The 18,448-nt window shown below is 39.3% G+C and overlaps 1 protein-coding gene across 1 annotated transcript; it reads left to right on the top strand.

The window, feature by feature from the left end:
• The first annotated feature begins 6,588 nt into the window (after positions 1–6,588).
• Positions 6,589–12,312, top strand: LOC146578608 (butyrophilin subfamily 2 member A1-like). The gene is made up of 3 exons (XM_085269084.1): positions 6,589–7,176; positions 9,643–9,978; positions 10,070–12,312. Exons 1-3 carry the CDS (start codon positions 7,107–7,109, stop codon positions 10,243–10,245), a joined length of 582 nt encoding a protein of 193 aa, XP_085125210.1. The 5' UTR covers positions 6,589–7,106; the 3' UTR covers positions 10,246–12,312.
• The last annotated feature ends 6,136 nt before the right edge of the window (positions 12,313–18,448 follow it).

Genomic DNA, 18,448 nt, shown 5'->3' with positions numbered 1-18,448 from the left:
AAGTAACTTTGGTTTTACTCAGAATTCTCTTGTTAATGTGTTGCTTCCATAACTTTGCCAGTCTTCTAGCTTGTTTACTTGCCACAAGTGCACTGTGCCACCCACCAATAGCTACCCACCACCCACCACTTGCTAATGTTACTGAATCTGTGGAAGCTCCGCGATAGCCACCACACGAAGTAACGAGTAACGACCCTATCTAAATCCCAGTAACGACTAACGCGTTCCTGATTTTGGCATAATAACTAGTTACCGTGCTCGTTACCACAATAATAACGTAGTTACTGTAACGCGTTACTTAATAACGCATTAGTCCCAACACTGCTGATAACAAATGACTGAAACATTACATCTACCACTATATGAGCATCCTGGTTGTGCTGCATTCCCAAATACGTATACGTAAATATAAGTTCCCACTTTGAACTTAAATGAAACACTCCCTCAACTTGGATTTTGGACTTGAATGTCAGAGCACCTGCAGCCAACCAGAGTTCACAGTCCAGGATAGGAGTGGTGACATAAACATCAGTAAAACTTGTGATCTCTACTGTGATGCTTGTGTATTTGTGACTCACTAAATGAGACAAACACAGAGCACTGACCAGGAGCAAATGTGTCACAGATCAAACAGAGTGAAGCATCTTACAGATCAGGAAAAACTATAAAATTAACACAAACACTTTAAAATTTCTTAAACTGCAAAGAGCTAGGTAATGAATGAGTACCTGTTCTTCTTGAAGATGAGTGTGTAGATTATAAACTATTGCATTTGCAGGAGTTACTGACAATAACCTTCAGTCAGTAATAAATTTCACTTTAATCAGTCCACAAACTAAAGTGATATTTGTTCTACCTTTGTTAGGCTGCAGAACAGAGTCAGACTTGTAGTGATGTGTCATGAGCAAAATCATCGTCTCTAAGAGCCGATGGTTTGTAGTGAATCAGAAGAGCCGACTCCCCACTTTTTCTTAACAAGGTTTGATGTTTAACTGTCGTCCCACATACAGCATAACTTCTATGCTGAACGCAAATACAGTTATGATCTGTGAACAAAGTCAAGATTGTGTGTTTCGTGGTCTAATGTTTTGTGCTTCATTGACTCACACTCTTGTGGAGCCGTAGCACGCACATGAAGGAGAGGCGGAAGGTGATTGTAGTTCCTGTTAACAGGGTATTACCGACTATCCCTCTAATTGCCGATCTTACTCAGAGTTTACCTAAATTAGATATTGATATTTTCATATGGAAACTGATACTGCAAACTTTGGTAATGGAAGTATTAATATTTCAGGATCACTGTGCACATCAATACCCCTCAGCCCGTGAGTGAGACGGCAAACAGCGGTGAGGAGAGTGCAAATGCGTCACAAAAACACATAAATATGACTGACACCCATAAACGAAGCAGGGATTTGATTTTTCTGAGCGTCAATCTGCATTGAGGACATACTGTTTGGCTGCTGAGTTTGGTTCTGTTTCTGCTTTATTGATTTGTTTACAGTGTTTTGTTTTTGTGTTAAATTAAAAGTAAAAGTTTGATTAAAATAGTAAACTTAAGTAAGAATGCCTGCTTTTGTAACAAAACAAATTAGGCAATTATAAGGTTTCTCATAAAAAAAACTGAATGCAAAAGTGGTTATCAACTCGCAAAGCATTCATATTTGCCAAGTAAAGCTAAAATATGAGGCTACAGAAGATAATAATTAAGAGCCATTTGGGAGCCAAAAGAACCAGCTCTCTGAAAAGAGCCGAACTTCCCATCACTACAGACTTGAACACACTGACTGAGTGGTATCTTAAGTGTTCTTAGAACTGCGCTCTTGTGGACAGAGATCTCCGATGTTGCTCCTGGGATCCTCTGGAATCACTCACTCTGCAGTATAGGAGTTACTCCTCTGAGCACACCGATCACCACTGGGACCTTCACCCTCCACATCTTATAAAGCTCTTCTCTGGGCCCGTGGTATGTCTCGAGCTTCTTGCGTTCCCTCTTCCTGATGTTGCCCTCACTCATATTAGCTACATCTACCACTACAACTGTCTTCCTCTGTTTGTCAACCACCACTATGTCCAGGTGGTTAGCTATCACCAGTTTGTCTGTCTTTATCTGGAAATTCCCCAGGATTCTCAACCACGGGGTATGTCCCAATTTGACCTCGGGATTTTCAGGCCATACTTAGGATAGATGTTTGTTTATGTGGGAGTTGTGCCAAGTTAAGTTTCCCCGACAGAATATGTTTCCCTTGTGTCGCAAGCACGCACTGGGCTTTCCAAATCACGGACAAAGTATCCCATATTCTTAATTATTAGTTTACAAATACTTCTTATAATGAATAACTGCTCCTGAAATTTTGGAGATGTTAATTCTTTATACAGTAAAGTTACAGTGGGATACAAATAATTTCAGACAAAATGTCCTTGGTTCATTAAAATAATCCCATCCAATAACACGTTAGAATAATAAATAAATCATTTGCTATTGTAACCCATAAACTGAACGGTAATGGAACAATACTTTCACTAATGTGAAACATCACTACTTCCGTGTCTAGTTGTTGGAAAGGAGGTGGAGTCAACTGGGTCCGCTCTTATTGGCCAGATCCTGCTCCTGACTCAGGGGAAACAGATTCTGTCGGGGATGCTTACCTTGGCATGACACCGGCCACTTGGTTATGGTGTTCCACGTATGCCATCCTGCTAGCATCTTACACCCTGCTGTTTATGTTCTCCGATCACACTCCCGTCCAGTAGGCAGCAATGTACAAGACAAAGACAACGTAGATGACGAAGAAAAAAAGAAGGTCAATACGCATCACAACAGCTATTGCGGAAGTGTTTTTATCAAACTTGATTTCCTGTTACCTGTGATGGCTGCTGAAATATATCTACCATTTTACTGGACTTTGCTGGTTCTAATTGTGCAGGTTAGATTTAGTTGTTATAAAGTCAAACATGTTTTAAATGTGCTACTTTTCATCCTGTTTGTAACAGAGGAAAGTATCGGTTGGTTTAAGACTGACTCAGTTACTGGCATCCCCGGCGGCATCTTCAGATCCCACAACTTACAGCAGGTTTTTCAATAATGGGTTAAAGAGCGATGTTAAACGCAACTTGTAATAATAACCCCAAAACTTGTGTGATGACACCATGAGCCTGGGAGGGCTCTAATTAGGGCTGGGCATATCATACCATTCACAGTAATACCGGTATAAGGTTGGGCAACAATAAGAAAATAAAATATTGCGATAGAATATGGGTAAAATGCGCATGCGCAGTTGCCTTTGTTTTCATACACACATGGCGGAAAAAGCATGGCGGCAACAGAGAATGAGAAGGGCGAAAGCGAATGGTTGAATGAAACAGATGAACCAGAATTGGTTTGTAAAAATGCTACAACTTCAGTGATGTGGAACTAGTTTGGCTTTCGTCCTTCAGATACACACCAAAGCACTATTTTTGGTAGCGCATGCTAGCGGGCCGTTGTTATTACCGTATTTTTCAGAAAATACGGCACACTTAAAATCTTTTCTGAAAATCGACAGTGCCCCTTATAATCCCGTGTGCCTTATGTTTGAATTCTGGTTGTGTTTACTGACCTCGAAGCGATTTTGTGTGGTACACGGCGCTCAAAAATCTGTCAAAAATGTTTTAGTACGACTTTGCTAAGCTGCGAAGCCGCACCGCTTGATGGATTGTTAGAGCATTACGGCTATCGTAGGCAGGAGCCTCGCGGAGTGATACGTACTGTGCTTCAACATAATGTATTGTGTGTGTATAACCTCTTTTTAAGTTTTGTGGATATTATACATGGTTATGCTGAGGATATGTCGGCCAATTTCCACTGGAAATGGCTTTTGGTTAAACTGTCAGCAAGGAATTTGCATTTGCACTGTTAAATTTTTATATAACTTTAATGCAGATAAAAAAAAACAGCTGCTTGTTTAAGTGAAAATACATTGATGGGGGTTTATTTTGCACTAATACAATTGTGGAGTTGTAAAGTATTTTGTCTAGTGTCAATTATATCGTTATCGCAAATTTTCAAATGTAGATCGTGATAAATATTTTTGGTCATATCGCCCTGCTTTAGCTCTAATCAACTATTTGACAAAGATGTGTAATGTGTGTGTCAGTGTGATGTGTTGTAGTGTCAGGAGTCAGGATGCAGCTACAAAGCTTCTTGTTCAGTGTATACAAACAGCTGTAGCTCCATAAAGGCAGCATGCAGAGACTCACAGTGTCTTATAATGAGAGGCTGCTTTCTCTCACACATTATGTTCACTTATTATCAGCACATGTTGTTGTTTGTGGAAGCTGCAGGAACTCAATTCATTTATGTGAACAAAACTTGAACGTCCTCATAAACACTGGATCACAGACCAAGAACCATGACAGTGGTATGGAACGTGATGGTCTGGCGCAGCACCACACTTCCTGTTTCCATAAAAATATCTGCAAAAACAAAAAGGAAGAGGTTTTCCAATCAGTATTAAGCAAAGTTTGAAGAAAAACTGTAAGATATAACAGAACATATAATTTGTAAATATGTAATGTAACTGACATATAAACTGTCAAAATCCAATAACTAGTGAAGACAGTATCAGTCAAAAGTTTGTGCACACAGAGTCATAGTCATAGTTATTTGTCCTTCATCATTTTCCACATATAATAATAACAACAGTAAACAATCACAGCAAGAAAACATCAGTGTTCTTCAGTGACTTGCAGAAAACTGAGCTTTCTTCTCCACACTGAACCAGTGCATGTGCATTTTGGTCAAAGCCAGAGGTGGCAAAAGTACATATACCTGTGTTTAAAAAAATCCAATAAAAGCTGAAGTACTGAAGCAACCTTTTTACTCAAGTAAAAGTGAAAAAGTACAGCCTCTGAAATGTACTCACAGTAAAAAGTATGTCCTTAAAGGCCAAATCTAACCATTTTTGTACAAAGGTAACTGAACCTTGTGTTACATTAATGTAATAATAAAACAACATTAGTACATGAGAATAAAATATTATTTATCAAACATTTCCCATGTGTGGGACTAAAGGTTTATCTTATCTTATTACATTTTGAATTCCAATTCTAAATAAAGTGAAAGGGGTGAAAGAGAATAAAATAATTATTTTCTGTTGCCTACACTGTAGAAGGTGACTTTGTCTCCACACCTAAACAGTAAAATGAGCACAATCAGGGGTTACACTGGGTTTCGGTCATGGGGAAACCTGAGATCTGTACAGTGGCTCAGCATGGGGGGAAAATACTCTCACTCACAATAATTTCTAATATGAGCTTCAGTAGATTTTCTTGGTGTACAGGCTGTGATCAGATGACCTGCTGTTCTCTGTGGATGTACACAACTGAATTCAACCAGATGTCAGCAGATGTTTCACAACCCACCCTGGCTGATTTCCATTTCCTACACTGACAGTACACTGTTTATGCTGTCTTTATTCTAGACTGTATACAGTATGTATGGAGGTGGAATTCAGTGAATGAATCTCAGCATCATTATCTTAGCTTTAAATTCATCTTGCTACATTTGATGTAACCTAACTGGCCATGAGCAGCAGAGTCACTGCGCCCCAGTCACACACAGCGCTTTACTTTAAATCCATCATATTTTTTTAATCTTGTACTAAGGTTGCATTGCTTTAATGTAACCTTTCAATAACACTGTCTACCTTTTGCATAGCATGTCATAATATGAAAAGAAACATAGCGTCACATGTGCAGAACCAATATCTGATTTAGAAACAGGACTGACATGTGAGCAGTCCTTACCTTTACATCTAATGTCTCTTCCACTCCTGCCCTGTCTTTTCTTTCAACCAACTTCATCACAGATGGAAAAATCTCACACTCTTTTCTCTCCCTGTGAAATACAGCAGCTGGACCTTTAGCTAGCAACACACTGGGATAGGCTTAAGCTGACCTGCAACCCTGAATTTGTTTTGGTAGAAGACAACAGATAGAGCAGTGGATGCTCTGACAGTTCAGGCTGCACTGAAGAGTAAAAACTAATCACACAAACTCAGTTTCCGCCTTATAAATGTCCATCCCAATTTCCCAGCAAAATATAATAGATGAGTGTTGATTCAAGATTCACTGCACAGCATTTCACTTTAAGAAAGACAAGTACAGCTGACTAGATGTATTGGGCGTACCTATAAAAGCTGACTTCCCTCATTTGTGCTAGTTCTACAATGAGGTAATGTCAGATATGATCTATTGTTTCAACAAATCATACACAAACAACTGCCATCTCAACATTCAGCTATCTATTTGTGCATTTCATCAGCTTACCGTTGTTAGTTTACATTTCATGATCATCAGTGTGAGAGACGAGGAGAACGTTAATTCCGGAAGTACGTAGAAGTTTAAAATGTTGCGAGCTACTCCTGATTGGTCAGATAAAAACGTCACTATCAGGGTCATAGCCGGGTTTTTGCTTATTGGCTGCAGAAAGTCAATGTGGTGACGTCACAGAGCGGCATGAAGTAGAACCATTTAGAACATCGACTGGTTACCGCCTTGATGCTGCGTTCCGGTTACCTTGGAAACTGTGGTAGTCAGGCAGTAAAAACAGTTTGTTTCTTTTTTGGTTCCCCAGCGAGGGAACAAAACAGAACCATCGCTAGCATCAGAGCGAGTGTTTTACTAGAGGATAAAAAGTAACTGAAGTGCATTTAAAGATCGAGGCTGGCTAATAATAGGAGTATGGGTTATTCATTGAGTAACAAGTGCGGAACAGTTGTAGTACATATGTTACAGTTTCCAGTATTACTACTGTTCATGTGCACTAAAGTTTGGCTTGGTAAGTTGGAGAAACTTTGCGAGAGTGAGATCTTGATGAAGCGGTCCAGCTGAACTCTGGGTTTCTTATTTCCCATTCGAGCAGAATGCAACATACCGTTAAACGGAAGTATCAAGCGATGCGGTAGTTGTCACAGTCGGAGACTTTCAGCTTTCTTAAAAATTAATTGTTAACTAATTACCTAACGTATTGAGACTTTAAACTCTGGTTCTGATATACACTGAAAGTACCGACATCCTCAGACATTTAGAACAAACTAACATCATTAGAACCTGAGAACACGGAAATGGCTGCTGGAACATCTGCGTCACTCTGCTGTTTGGTCTTTGTCGGCATCTTCGTGTTTGTCTCAGCAGGTGAGGCTCAGCTGTTAGAAAACAGTGTTTTACTACAGGATAAAGACATTATCAACATTATCGGCCTGGTGTATATAAATTTCCCACTAAAATATTTTCTTTGTAATTCTGTATGTCCATCTCTGTGAAGGTGGCACGAGGCTGGGTGGAGTAGAATTCAGCTCATGAGTCTGAGATATGGTAGAAATGGTAGAGATCAGCTGTTAACCAAAGCCAGGTGGCAAAAGTACAGACATTCTGTACTTAACTTAAGTAGAAGTACAGATACTAGAGTTAAAAAATACTCCAGTAAAAGTTGATTCTACTTCTTTACTCAGGTAAAAGTGAAAAAGTACAGACTCTGAAATGTTCCTTAAACCAAGAAAGTGAAAACTAGCTCTTTGAAGGTTGTTTTTGCAGTGCAAAGCTAACTGATAATAAAATAATATTATTAAATGGGAATACAAAGATTTACTTTAAATTTTAATTCTGATAAATACAGTTGTATACGAGCAGAGAAAAAGAAGGGAAATAAAACAATTGGCTCTCTGTTGCCTACACTTTAGAGGGTGACTTTGCCTCTAAACAGGAAAATGAGTAGGGAAGAGGTTGAAGTGGGATTCAACAGGTAGGGGAACCCTAAAATTAGCGGTTGTGGTTCAGCCTAGGAAAAACAATCACAACAGGCTGTTATCAGATGCTCTGCGGTTTACTGCTCTTTGTGGATACACATAACTGAATTAAACTAGATGTAAGCAGATGTTTCATGAGTTGCCCATTCTCTAAACTGACAGTATACAATTTGTTAATACTAAACGATATAAAGAACTGAGTTAATGAATCTGAGCATAATCATGTTAACTTCAAATTAATCTCTGCTACACTTCTAAAAGTAGAATGGGAGGCAGAGCCTTCAGTTTTCAGGCCCCTCTTCTGTGGAACCAGCTTCCAGTTTGGATTCGGGAAACAGACACTATCTCTACTTTTAAGATTAGGCTTAAAACTTTATTTTTGGATAAAGCATATAGTTAGGGCTGGATCAGGTGACCCTGAATCCTCCCTTAGTTATCCTGCAATAGATGTAGGCTGCCGGGGATTCCCATGATGCACTGAGTATTTCTTCTTCATTCACCTTTCTCACTCACTATGTGTTAATAGACCTCTCTGCATTGAATCATATCTGTTATTAACCTCTGTCTCTCTTCCACAACATGTCTTTATCCTGCTTTCCTTCTCTCACCTCCTACCGGTAACAGCAGATGGCCGCCCCTCTGTTAGCTCAGTTCAGCTGGAGGTTTCTTCCTGTTAAAAGGGATTTTTTTCCTTGCCACTGTCACCAGAGTGCTTGCTCATAGGAGGTCATGGGATTGTTGGAGTTTATTTATTTTTTCTTTGTATTATGGTAGGCTAGTCAGTAGATTGGCTAGTCAGGGAGATCTAGCTGGAAAGGATGTGCCTCAGGTTAGGGTGATAAAAGATGGAAATGTACTGAGTGAAGAAAGTGTGCAGATAGGGTGGAAGCGGTACTTTAAGAGGCTGATGATTGAGTGGGTGGGTATGCGTGATTCAGTGAATGGCCCAGGTGTGTAAGTGTGTCTGTGCGCGTGTGAATGGCTGAACCTAAGTTTGAGCCTTTGGGACATAGTCATGAAGAGTAGGGTATTTCTGGGACAGTTGGGGCTCCGGGACCCTGTTCTAGGCTCATGCACACACAGACCCCAAATTGTTGATTTGTGTATCTGTACTCATTTATATTTTTCTCCTCTAGATGTTTTTTTTATTTGTTTTTTTTTTCTTGTATGTTTTCCTTAAGTGCAGCAATTGGTGATACTTTGCACTTCCAACTTGTGCTCTGTTCTTTTATTATATTTCCCCCGCCTTTCTTTTTTTTATTTCTGTCTTATCTTTTGTTGTCATGTTACACATGCACTGTAATAAATGAATAATAATTATAGAAATTAATAATTAAACAGACAAAAGAAGCACAAACAAGAAGAGCCTATAGAGAATTTATAGAGCTCATCTTGGAAAAGTAAAACATTCTTTTTGCAAATGCTGCCAGAAAGGACCGGGTTTAAAGTTTGACCTGAACAACTGCTATGACCCATATCCCACAAGCCATGGTCTGCTGTCACTGATTGTCTGGCATGGGAGGATCATCAGTCTGTCTTCCACTCCACCTGTTTGTGACGTTTGTTTCTTTGCTAGCTTATGTTTAATAAATTGTTTTGTATTTAAATAAATTAAAATTATTTAAGTTTTTTTTCCACTTTTCATGAATGCTGTTTGCGTCTTGGCAAAAAACACACCCTTAACATCATTGAAATGAGAAATGCATCTTACTCAAATATCAAAGAAAATGCATTTAAAAAGTGCCAATGTAATCCCTCCATGGATTTGTACACTTTGTACAGACCATATGCTATAGAAGTGAACAGTTGTACTTTGACCTTTTACCTTTCTGCTCTGTCTTGTTTCCTCTTTCAGACCAGAAAAACATCACAGTTGAACTGGGAAAGAATGTCACTCTGACATGTCGAGCTCCAAACAACAACATCAGGGTTGTCAAGTGGAGCAGAGCTGACCTTGGAGATAAAAGTGTGTTTTTGTACCGGGATGGTCGCTTTGTTCAAAATGAACAGCATCCATCTTTTAAGAACCGGGTGGATCTGCATGACAAAGACATGAAGAATGGAGACGTGTCTCTGATTCTGAAGGATGTGACGATTAATGACACTGGAACATACGAGTGTCAAGTCTTCTTGGAAGAAAAGCTTTCATGGCAGCTCTTCAGCATCATCTACCTGAGAGTTGTTCCTCCAGGTGAGTTCAGTGTGTGTGATCAGAGGTGAAGCTGCTTCCTGGTTGTTGTTTCATTTTTTCTAAGCATCTCACACCTGTTTCTCACTTCTAGAAAACAAAGGAGGACGCACAGAGGATGGAGGGAAGCAAAATGGATCTGTTGGACTGATAGTCGGTCTGATAGTTTTTGTACTGATTCTTGTTGGTGCTGTTGTTGTTTTTCTCATCTACAGAAAACATAAAAAACAACAGAGTCGGGATTCGTTGCAGCCTCCTGTTGAACTGTAGCATGTTTGAAGTGTCTCAGAGTTTTTTCCAGATGAACTCTGAGACACTTCTCCTGCTGCTGTTCAGACTCAGTGTTGTCAGTGAACATTCAGATACAGACAGATGATCTGATCATCCAGCAGACAGACATCCAACACGTCCAGATTTGGTTTGATTTTAAATGTCTCTGATTACACAGGTCTGCAAAAAAAAAAAAAAAGAAATTCCAGCTGGGATATTTTTGGTAAATGTTTTGCTCTTTAGGGTACTGAATCCAAAAATTATCTCCATTTCCCTTTACATTACAAAAGCACAACAATGATGAGAAAATCTATATTTTATTGCAATTTACTATTCATAATTGTTCTGAGATTCCTTACCTTTTGCTATGAACAAAATAAACCTGTTGGGACACAATCATCTGAGCTCCTCACACATCCACCCCAACCCCACTGACACCCCTCAATGCCTTGCATTTTCTACTTGTGTTTCTCTTGAGTCTCACATTAATTTAATATTTGTAAGACATAATTGTTGGACTAGATTTTTTGACTCAAGTGTACTAGATTTCAGTTTAAAAAAGGAAATTGTTCGCTTAATTAAACTAAAAGGTTTTGCAAGAAAACCTGATGAGGTGGAATTTTTAAGATATTTTTCCCAGTTTCAGTCAGTAAAAATGTATAAGACACAAAAGAAAATCTATGTATGTATGTAGTTTTTTGGTTGCAGACCTGTGTTATCATCAAACCATATTCAGACTGCATTAGTGTGTCTCTGTGCTGTCTGTCAGAGACTCTATGATCTACAGTGTTTGTTCATCTTCATTTTTGTTTACAAGAAGGAAAAAAAACGTTTTTTTCAAGTCACCGCTTCGGTGTCCTCTATGTTACAGTATTGGAAATACTTCAGGTTCTGCTTATAAGATCAAACATGTTCTTTGAGGTTTGAATCACACAAACTGATCCTCATGTTCAACTGTTACAGTATAAATATTGATTGTTACTGACAGCACAAACAGTTTTTTGTGTATAACAGTCTGAGTCTAAATGAAGTTCTGTGGATTATAGACAATAATGTGTCTGGTGATGTTCAGGATCCACTAATCAGCTCTGACTGAAAAACATAAGACACGTTTTGCTAAGGGCTATTACAGTGTTATGAAAGCAAAGAGATAAAATATTTTCAGTTACCTGCAGAGTCAGATGTTTCTTCTTCTGATCTGCTGTGAAGTTTTTGTTTTTTGGTTTGTTTTTATTTATCAATTTTTACATTTTGTTGGAAGTTTTCATCGTTCTAAATGAAATAAAAAAAAAAAGAAAGTACATGAAGGAAACTCTTCAGTCTGTTATCATCTATCTGTTACTGCCGTTTAAACCTTTCAAGAGTTATTCATTTATGTTATTTTCTTTTTTTATGATTTATTTATTCATTGCTAAGAAAAAGCTATTATACGTGTAACATATAATCACAAGTTGCCATGGCGGGGTGCGCCAGTGTGTTCATTTATAAGACCCAGAAGCAGATGCAGGGGGTTGCAGGTGTTAACAAAAGGCGAGCCTTTATTTGGCTGTAAGTGATAACAAAACATGAAACTAAGATGTTAGGTTTTGTATTGTTGATTGTCATTTATGCTTAGAAATATTTAACCATGTATGCTTAGAGGTGTATAATCAATTGTGTAGTGGCGTGTGATCTTTAACAGGCTACAAAGCCTTGGTGTGTATTCCACACTAGAATGCACACCCACAGCCTAGGAGCATCAGAGAGGTCCTATCTTCTCTTTGTTGATATATGGTATAGCAAACACACGTATATCTCTTTAAGTATAAGAGCCTTTTGTTTAGATGGACCCGCTAGACTCCTGGCACCAGCGTTCACAGGGTCACATCTTGACCTCACACAAATCACTCCACACACACACACACACAGGCAAGGTACTCTTTGTGTGTATGTAGACGTCATATGTTAATGAACCTATGCATATTCATGTAACCTCAATAAAAGAACAGTGGTACGGGAGAACGGAGAGAGCAACTGGGGTCAAGCGAAGGAACGGCGTTTGTCCGGTTATCTCCCGTGCACGAGAAACATGAAGAACTTTGCCTACTTCGTGTCTTGCTTTGCCGTGTAATTATATTGTCTTCAACGTTCCAGCGGATGGGTTCAAGCTACAAACCTATCATAAGAAAACAAAGAAGACTAAATATACTGAGTAAACTAAAAGACTACGACACTCAGTGAAAACACCATGAAGAAACTATGAACACTGAGTAAACTATGAAACACAACTGTAAAAATGGTGATGAAAACAGACGACCTGGCACTGACTGAACAGAAACACGCAGACTAAATACACATAAGGAATGACCAAGGGAAGTGGAATCACATGGGGAAACAGCTAACAACAATGAACATAATGACAGGATAGGGGAAGTGAAACTAAATATGACAAATAAAAAAAGACTGGAATATATAGTGCAAAATTCTTCTTATAACTTACAAGGGACCAAATGGCAATTAACAAACATACCAATCACCTTACACTTCATTGTCATTATGCTCTCAAAGACAACCAAGACTGAGGGAAGGCAAAATCAGTAGGAAAATAACTTCACTACAAAATAATCCATTATGGTAAAGAGTTTATCAAATGAATGTGTCGCACTGCGAAGGTGACTGTGAAGAAAGGATGTATGCACATCATGTATTATTTTGAATTTACCCCTTATGTAGGCACTTGTGTCTTGCGGGGTTATTGACTCAGAGGATGTCCCCGCAGAGATGCCTTCGGCCACAGGGCGCCCACTGTTTTGGCTGAGGGCCAACTGCTCAGCCTCTGTGAGTTGTGGTGGTGGAGGACCCCCACCTGTTTTTCGGGCCTCCGCTTTTTTTCTGTTGGCTATAACGGGTCACCTTTGAGCATACAGAGTAAGCAAATATGTACTTGTAATGTGCTCAGATGATTTCAATAAGTGCTTACAGACAGAAAATTAATGTAGCCTCTAACTGCAATTGATTTACATGGGACAAACAGACCAAGCACTATGGCTCATAATACAATTACACCTTACCTGTTTGGACTATATTTTTATATTTCATTTTTACTTGCTGCCAGGCACGTTTGGGGCCTGTTGGGTTGCACCTGCGCTCACATCACGTCACAAAATGAAATGTATAAAATAACAAATAAAATAACATATGATAAAATAACGTGTTAAATGGGTGGAAATCCCTCGATCAATGTTTAAATTAACACTCACGCATTGACTCTGTCGGCTATGTTTTGCCATGCATGCTTTTGCAGCTGTGGCTGTGTTACTTTTTTTTCTGCAAAATTTGCATGTTATCAGCATATGCTGCCATCAGAATTTCGGCGTCAAGCGCTGTAAAATACATTGACCGCACCTTCTTTCCCTCCGTCTCCATGGTGACTCGCTTAATCTGTGCTCCACTAATCAGGGCTTTATGTATCCTCGTGCGCGCGCTTAACTTGGGGTTAAAGCAACTCCGCGTTGACTGAACTACTTGTTATCAGCCTTTCTGAAACCGAATATTCCGAGTTGGACAGTTCGGGGTTACTCAACCCTGAGTATCGTTTTTCACTCTGAGTTTTCTAAACCGGCTTCCTGAAATAGGGCCCTGGCCTAAACACTATGTTTTTAAAGGAGTTCAGTGACTTTTTATCCTCGACTTTGAAGCTGTCCAGACTGGTTATAGTCGGGGATTTTAATATACGTTGATGATGACTCTGACCTCTTTGCCAGAGGTTTCCTTAGCGTCATGGATTCTTTTCATTTTACTCAGCATGTGTCTGGTCCCACACACACCAAAGGACACACACTGGACCTTGTTTTTACTTTAGGTTTAAACATTGATTTTATTTGTACTGAGGACATTTTTATTTCGGATCATCATTGTATTCTTTTTAATCTGTCTTTCCATTTGTCCCTCTCTCCTATTCGACATGTGGTTAGCTCTCGCATCTTAACTTCCTCTAGTGCTGTTAAATTTTCCGATGCTTTTAATTTAGTTTTATCTTCTTATAATGATGTTCATTTTTTAACAAATCTTTTTAATAATCATTGTCTTTGTATTTTAGACAATGTTTGTCCTGTCAAAGTTAGACTAGCTCCGGTTTCAAAGTCGTCTCCCTGGTTAAATGACAGCATTCGCTTCTTAAAGCGTTGCTGCCATAAGGTTGAGCGTTTATGGAGGAAAACGCGTTTGCATGTCCATCTCCTTTATCTAAAGGACCTTTTAGTCTCTTTTAACACTTCAGTTTGAGATGCGAGGGCGGCCTATTTCTCAGACTTAGTGTCTAAGAGCAGAGGTAACCCTAAGGTACTATTCGACACCATTAGTGATATTGTTGCTCCTGCTCCACCTGATGTCCCAATTTCATCAAATGAAGATTGTGAAAAATTTCTTTCTTTCTTCGTTGAAAAAGTCAGTAACGTGAGGAACAGTATCTCTCCTTCTGTGTCTCTCTTGTCTGCTCCAACTCAAGCTAGGCCTGTAATTTTAGAAAGATTTTTACCTGTGTCCTTACCTGAGCTGGTCAAGTTGGTTAATTCAATGAAAGCATCCTCCTGCTCTCTTGATATTTTACCTGGATCTTTGTTTAAAAATGTCTTTCAGTCTATTGGTCCCTGTGTGCTGACAATTATCAATACCTCACTGGTTTCTGGTCAGGTCCCTGTTTATTGTAAGAATGCTGTTATTCACCCACTGTTAAAAAAACCTAAGCTTGATGCTTCTCTTCTCAGTAGCTACAGACCGATTTCAAAATTACCGTTCATTTCTAAGATTTTAGAAAAGGTTGTGGCTAAGCAGCTTATAGCTGTTCTAGATGAATACAGCATTCTGGATAAATTCCAATCTGGCTTTCGTAGAGCTCATTCTACTGAAACTACACTTCTTAGAGTCTCCAATGACATTTTAATGAGATGTGATGCAGGAGAATGCTCCGTTCTGTTGATGTTGGACCTGACCTCCGCCTTTGATACTGTGGACCATCATATTCTGCTAGATAGGCTAAGAGACTGGGTGGGTATATCAGGGGCTGCTTTGGACTGGTTTGAATCCTATTTGCATGAACGATCCTTTTCTGTGGCTACCTCTAAGTACAGTTCCTCTTCTACTTTTCTTGCCTATGGTGTGCCACAAGGTTCAGTTTTGGGGCCTTTATTGTTCTTACTGTATTTACTTCCTCTTCAACACTTATTAACTCATTCACTGCCAGGGTTTTTGAGCATTTTTACTCATTTTTGAAGAGCCACAGAAAACTGTGTGTTATGATCATATAAACGCTGAACCTACCAAAATGAAGAACAGACTCTCTTCTTTCATCCAAAAAAAAAAGCTTGTTTCTACCATTTTCCATTCTTTAGTAATCAGCTGTAGAAGAGAGGTGGGTTCCACCAATAATGCCTGTTTTGACCAAAAAAGGGAGAAAACGAGCTTTTTGTGAAAAATACATTTCAAGCAGAAAAGTGCCTTTGACACTAATATTTCTTGCTTTGTGACACACGAAACGTAATTGACGTCTATAGACGTCAATGGCAGTGAATGAGTTAAGCACTTTTAAGGACATTTCGTATCACTGCTATGCAGATGATATTCAGGTATATATCTCCTTTAAGCCCCATGATGTTTCCAAGCTACAGATTTTGTACAAGTGCATAGACTCCATTAGATGTTGGATGGCTGGAAACTTTCTTCAACTAAATGAGGAGAAGACTGAAGTTCTTGTTTGTGCTCCTAAAAATTTTGTACCTAGTGTTATGGAAAACTTGGGTCCACTTGCTACATTTGCAAAACCGTCTATCAGGAGCCTTGGTGTTAGTATTGACTCAGCTCTGACTTTGGATGCCCATGTAAAATCTTTGGTTCGCTCCTGTTTTTATCATTTGAGAAACATTGCTAAGCTGAGTCCCATTGTATCGCGCTCCGAATTAGAAATTGTCATTCATGCATTTCTCGTCTGGACTACTGTAATTCTTTGTTTACTTGTTTATGTAAAGCCTCTTTGGAGCGTCTGCAAGTTGTTCAGAACGCTGCTGCAAAGCTTCTGACCAAGTCCTCCAAATTTTGTCACACCCCTGCTGATTCAGCTGCACTGGCTCCCCATTAAATTCAGGATCCAGTTTAAGGTTTTGACCTTGACTTTCAGGGCCCTGCATGGACAAGCACCAACATATATAAGTGAACTTTTACATCCATACATTCCCAGCAGGTCCCTGAGGTCATGTGACCAGGGCTTGCTTGCTGTCCAACACACGAGGCTGAAAACAAAAGGCGACAAAGCTTTTGGAACTGTGGCCCCCAGATTGTGGAACTCTCTCCCTTTGAGCCTGAGATCTGTGGACTCAGTGGTCGCTTTTAAAAAACAGCTAAAAACCCATCTTTTTAAACTTGCTTTTAGTTGATTTTTATTTTTAGGTTTTAGCTTCTGAAGCACTTTGTGATTTTTATCTTGAAAGGTGCTATATAAATAAAGTTTTACTTACTTACTTACAAAAATAAAACGGGAAACATGGAGCCGTAGACATGACACAAACTTAACAATGAGAATCACACAGGCCCAAAACATGACAGATGAGACACGTAACAACCACGGGAACTTTGACAGGGGTGATCACACAAGGGGAACCTCATAAACCATAAACTGAAACTGTAAACTAGGCATTTACAGGATAACATGGAACTCAGAAATACTGGGTCACATGAGCCAAGACCATAACACAGTCATTGTGATCACTGTAAGATCTGCTTTTAGATTAAAAAAAATAATCTTGGGTCAGAGCATCATAAGTCCAAACTGTGTGAATACTTTTGTATGTGTACAGCCTTTCCAGAAATGTTTGGACAGCTTGAAATGAAGATGTTGATTACACACATGTCACATGGAATCAAAAAGTTTTTTTTGAAGGTTTGTGATTGGCTAAATTAAGAAGCTGTTAGGTGTGGCTGTGTGCAGACAGGAATAGGACCCAAGGTGCAGACTCTGGAGACAGAACTTAAACCAAAAACAGCTTTAATGCTGAACGCTAACATGACATAAATGGAAAATGTCAAAAAATAAGCAAACACCGGTGGACAGGCAGAACACACAGCAAAATAAACGGTAGATCGCGACCCAGACACAGAGAAACACAGGGCTTAAATACACAGAGGGAGCAATCAGGGAATGAGTAACAGAAGGGAAACACAGCTGGGACAAATCAGAACTGACGAGACCAAAGAAGCGTAAACTGAACACACTGAGATAAGACACAGACCTTCAAAGTAAAACAGGAAACGCATAACACAGACTGAACAAAGACACAGACTCACATGCAGGCACTGCAAAGGGAACAGAGACGTGGGACCAGGGCAGACACAAACACTGACTGAACACGGGGATATAGGAACTTAAGATACACATAGACGCGAACTAGACAAGGGGATGCAGGTGATAGGGGAGACAGAGCAACTAAAGAAGACAGAGACCTAAGCCATAAGACAGAACTCAAAGAAACCAAAAACTAGACAGTATAAATAATATCATAAACTCAAAAACCCTGGGTCGACGACCCAGGCATCCTAACAGAAGTATTCTACATCTTCTGTCATTTAAGGTGTAAAGGAAAAGTTAATCACATTTAAGTTCCTTGTCAATATTACTTCTACTCACTGATGCCTCAATGCTGCTGTCATCTGAGCTTGAACCCAAAGTGCTGACCAATCACAAGCCTCATCCAAACTGAGGCTTGTGATAGGTCACAAGCCTCATCCAAACTGAGGCTTGTGACCAATCACAAGCACTCTGTTCTTCTCTCATTTATTCTCTGCTGTACTGAAGTAACATGATTTTGTTAACTAGCTGTTAGGAGATAACAGACCCCAAAATAAATTGTTTAAATCAGTTTCAGTTTTTTTTTCTTAACTGCAAACATTTCACAATAAAAGCCCTGCTAAGAATTGGTTTTCTATCCAGTGAAATGTTAGATGGCTTTTACCGTATTTCCCGGACTATAAAAGCGCACCTGAATATTAGCCGCACAAGCTAAAATCAGGGGAAAATCCTGTTTTGTACATACATTAGCTGCACCTGACTAAAAGCCGCAGGTGTTTCAATGTTGACTTATCATATGTAAGAGAATATGCACAAAGCGAATTGTCAGGAAAGAGATGGCTGTTTGGAGACACACCCCTTTTATTAATATTTTGAAAAACAAGTTAT

Source organism: Mchenga conophoros, linkage group LG3 (genome assembly GCF_057382185.1).
Source record: "Mchenga conophoros isolate Kocher_MC1m ecotype Shallow Benthic linkage group LG3, M_conophoros_male_GT1.1, whole genome shotgun sequence".
Lineage (NCBI taxonomy): Eukaryota > Metazoa > Chordata > Actinopteri > Cichliformes > Cichlidae > Mchenga > Mchenga conophoros.
Note: the sequence above shows the minus strand (reverse complement) of the source record. Positions and strands in the feature narration are given on the sequence as shown.

Bases quoted from the DNA above. Each gene is read 5' to 3' on its own strand.
- LOC146578608 (XM_085269084.1), top strand. From the start codon at position 7,107: ATGGCTGCTGGAACATCTGCGTCACTCTGCTGTTTGGTCTTTGTCGGC. The intron at 7,177-9,642 runs GTGAGGCTCAGC...TTCCTCTTTCAG, and splicing joins CTTCGTGTTTGTCTCAGCAG to ACCAGAAAAACATCACAGTT. The intron at 9,979-10,069 runs GTGAGTTCAGTG...TCTCACTTCTAG, and splicing joins CCTGAGAGTTGTTCCTCCAG to AAAACAAAGGAGGACGCACA.